At 50.0% G+C, this 4,302-nt stretch overlaps 1 protein-coding gene across 1 annotated transcript; it reads right to left on the reverse strand.

The window, feature by feature from the left end:
- Nucleotides 1-2,352: 2,352 nt before the first annotated feature.
- On the reverse strand, nt 2,353-2,724 carry LOC121779067. Its single transcript, XM_042176415.1, has one exon. It carries the CDS (start codon nt 2,722-2,724, stop codon nt 2,353-2,355), a length of 372 nt encoding a protein of 123 aa, XP_042032349.1.
- Nucleotides 2,725-4,302: the final 1,578 nt, after the last annotated feature.

Genomic DNA, 4,302 nt, shown 5'->3' on the forward strand with positions numbered 1-4,302 from the left:
TTGTCTCATGTTCAAGTCCTTTTGTTCGAAGAAATATTTGAGGCTCTTGTGGTCCGTGAAAATCTCACACCTAACTCCATAGAGATGGTGTCTCCAAATTTTCAACGCGTGAACCACTGCTGCTAGTTCTAGGTCGTGTGTTGGGTAGTTGAGCTCGTGTGGTCTGAGCTGTCGTGATGCATAAGCAATCACCTTTCCATCCTGTATCAACACACATCCAAGTCCACTTTTGGAAGCATTCGTACAGACAACGTAATCCGTCCCTGATTCGGGGACTGCTAGTACGGGTGCACTGGTCAATTTCTCCTTTAGTAGCTGGAAGCTTTCCTCGCACTCGGGAGACCATGAGACTTTGGTTCCCTTCTTGAGTTGCTGAGTCATTGGCCTGGCGATTTTTGAAAATCCTTCAATAAACCTTCTGTAGTAGCCAGCTAGTCCGAGGAAACTTCGGATCTCATTAGGCGTTGTCGGCGCCTTCCAATTCGTTACTGCTTCCACTTTAGCAGGATCCACTTGGATTCCTTCTGCTGTCACAATATGTCCGAGAAAATTCACCTCCTTGAGCCAAAATTCGCACTTGCTGAATTTGGCGTACAGCTTTTCTGCCCGTAGTGTTTCTAGGGCAAGCCGCAGGTGTTCCTCGTGTTCCTTTTTGTTTTTAGAGTATATCAACACATCGTCGATAAAGACTAGGACAAACTTGTCGAGATATGGATGGAAGACGCGGTTCATCAAATCCATGAATACTGCTGGTGCATTCGTTAGTCCAAATGGCACCACAGTAAATTCATAGTGACCGTATCTAGTTCGGAAGGCCGTCTTGGGCACATCCTCTGGCTTAATTTTCAGTTGGTGATATCCTGACTTCAGGTCCATTTTGGAGAACGCACTGGCTCCCTTGAGCTGATCAAACAGATCATCGATCCTCGGTAACGGGTACTTGTTCTTGAGAGTCAACTTATTAAGCTCTCGGTAATCTACACACATCCTCATGGTTCCGTCTTTCTTTTTGACGAACAGTACAGGTGCTCCCCATGGTGAGACGCTGGGTCTGATGAATCCCAGGTCCAGGAGTTCTTGCAACTGCACCTTAAGTTCATCCAGTTCCTTTGGAGCCATTCGATATGGTGCTTTCGACACCGGGGCGGATCCTGGTTCTAGATCTATCGTGAATTCCACTTGTCTGTCTGGCGGTGGGCCAGGTAGAGTGTCAGGGAATACGTCCGGGAATTCACGAGCGATCTCGACTTCTTCCAATTTCCTATCCTCTTTCTCTTCTTTGTTCAAGTAAACAAGGTATGCTGGGCATCCCTTCTTTATCAACTTGCTGGCTTACAGCATTGATACTACAGACTTTTGGGTTCCCATGGAGATTTCGTGTAAACGAGTGGTTTCTCCTTCGGGGTTTCTAAAGGAAATTTGCCTTTCCTTGCATAAGATGGTGGCATGGTTTTTAGCCAGCCAGTCCATTCCTAGGATTATGTCTACATCCCACTTAATCATAACACTGAGGTTGTCTGCTACAACCTTAAGTTCGCCCAGAGTGATTTCTATGTTCGAGCAAGTGCGAGATATTTCTACCCGCCCTCCAACTGGGGAAACTACTTCCATCCTATGTTCAGATTCTTTTGTATCGAGTTTCAGAGTAGTTACACAATGAGCAGATATAAAAGAATGTGAAGCACCAGTATCAAACAGAAGCATAACGGGTGTGTTGAAAAGCTTACCCATGCCTGCCAAATTTCCCTGGTTCAGCTCGGGCTACTTCTGCCTCATTGCATAAGCTCGAGCCTGTGTTGGGAGTTTCGGCCCCTGCTGCTGATTCCTTGGTATCTGCTGTGAATTTGATCCATCCTGGACATTCATTGAGCGCAGTTGCGGGCGCTGAGTTGACGGGTTAGATCTTGCTCCCGTCCCTGAGTTCTTGCTTGGACAGTTCTTAGCAAAGTGTCCAGCTCCTCCGCAATTGAAGCAGGTATCAGCCCCTGCCTTGCAGATGCCGCTATGCAGCCTGTTGCATCTAGGACACGGACTGGTTTTTGACGGGTTCCCCTTGTAAGGTCCAGGGGTAGTCTAGTACCCGCCATATTGTGGCATGCTTGGTCCATATCCCCCTCTTTTTAAATCAGGTTGAGCCTGTGGTCCTTCCCACTTTCTCTTGTCCCTAGATGGTTGGGACTGAGTCGGGTTCACGGCTGGGGCAGTCTTTTCCCCTGGCATGGCTGCCTCGATGTCCAGTGCTCGTCCCAGAGCCTCAGTGTAGGACAGTCCTCCGTGGCTAGCCAGCGTCATGCGTATCTCATGTCTCAAACCTGTACAGAATTTCTCAGCCATCTTGGCATCGGTATCTACCTAATCTGGGGCGTACCGTGCCATTTCACAGAACATTCGGTCATAGTCTGTCACCGACATTCGTCCTTGCTTCAGATGATAGAATTCAACCTCCTTTTTCTTCCTGTAGCTCTTGGGAATATACTTCTCATAGATCTCAGTTTTAAATTCTTCCCAAGTCATTTCCTCTACATGCATTGGACCCATAGTCTTTTTCCTTGCTTCCCACCAGAAATCTGCGGGTCCAGTTAGTTGGAAAGTCACGCAGGACAACCGCTCCTGGTCCGTGCAGTGTAAGAAGTTAAAGACGCGTTCCAGTGCACGGATCAATGTTTCTTCCACCATTGGGTCTCCCAACCCGTTAAACGTTGGTGGGTTCTGTCTCAGAAACATTTCCTCAATCCGACGATCCTGTGGTTGTGGTGGTGGTGGGGGTGGAATTGGCGATGGAGGTGGTGTTACTTCATCCCATTCCTCTCGTATTTTCCCTTCATAAACCGGAAGGTTGTTTTGGGCTTGTCCTCAGCCTCGTGGCCTGCCAACTCTTCGTGGTGGCATCCTGGTGGTTTATGAAACTCCTTTAATAAATGCACAACATTCGCGATGGCTAAACAGAAAAACGTGGATTTTCCGAGATATAAATGAACACCGCTTTTCAAGATAACGAGATTTCATATATATCATAAATCGAGTACATCATCAAGAAGTTTGCCTCGGGAGGTCTTTTTACAAAAGAACGCACATCCAAGTACGCATCATGAAGTCCCGGTACTACGGAACATCACCAAAAGTACTTAGCCACTGCCCTTCTAACAGCTCGGGCCTTACGTGCTCATCAAAACAGTCTGCTCAAATCTCCAAAAGAAAATACTACATCAGAACGCCGTCATGCTAGGACGTTTCTGATGTTACAACCCTCCTACCACTCCTCAGTACTAAACCCACTTCCCAGAAGGGGTGTAGTAGCCACAATCCCGGATATCATCACTGTCGCTGTCGCTATCGCTGTCCGGTGAGCGCTCCCTTTTTGGCACTCGCTCCTCCTCACTGTTGACGAGTATGGGGTTGTTCTCGTCCTCTCCGCATGCCCACTCCCAGAGGAGATGCGGGTCCTCCCTGCTCTCCTCAGTGAGGGCTGGGGGCACGGCCTCATTCCCGGCCTTCCTGAGGTGCGGCCATATATCATCCACACGTACCATACGCCTCCCCATGTCTGGGTGGTCTGCCTCAGTTGCCGAGCGGATGTGCGAGTAACTGCTCGGAACTATGATAGCCTGCAGACGGGAGCTCCTGACTGGTGCGACCACTGGCGGACCTTCCTACTCATCTTCCTCTGAGTCAGCCGCAGGGGCCTTCCCCTTTCGGACAGCCTCCTGCGCCTCACGCTCTGCCTCTATGGGGAAAGTGGGGTCCCGCATAGAAGGTGGGCGTGCCGGCGGTGCCCTCAGAGTCCTGCTCCCAACTGGTAGCCGAGATGGCCCTGCTTCGGACTCCCATTGGCTGGGACGTCCTGGCTCCCTTGGCGCCGGAGGGTCCTGTACCTCAGGTGCTGGCGAGTCGATCAACAAGGGTGAAACCGACCCGTAGCACACAAAACGAGTGAATACTGCTAATAGGAATCTAAGAAAATCCCCTACCAAGTCATAAGCAGGGTATGCAGTGATTATGTACTTATCGGCCACCATGGTAGCCCACTCTCTCCATCCATCGGGGAGCAAACTCAGCAGACGAACTATGCCGTCGTATCCGGTGACGCTGCCATGGAAGGCCGCATCCCACCATAGACGCTGGTAGTGCGCCAAAAACTCGCCCAGTGAGTCACCATAACACCTCTAGTAGGTCTGGTAGGCCCTCACATACTCCTCGGGGCTAGCACCTCTCCTCACCCGTTTCTGGGCGGTAAAACGACGACGAGCCATCTACACAAGGACACGTCTCGAGTTAGAGAAGGCAACGCAAGAGAACAGAACG

This window comes from Salvia splendens, chromosome 19, assembly GCF_004379255.2.
Source record: "Salvia splendens isolate huo1 chromosome 19, SspV2, whole genome shotgun sequence".
In the NCBI taxonomy this organism is placed as follows: domain Eukaryota; kingdom Viridiplantae; phylum Streptophyta; class Magnoliopsida; order Lamiales; family Lamiaceae; genus Salvia; species Salvia splendens.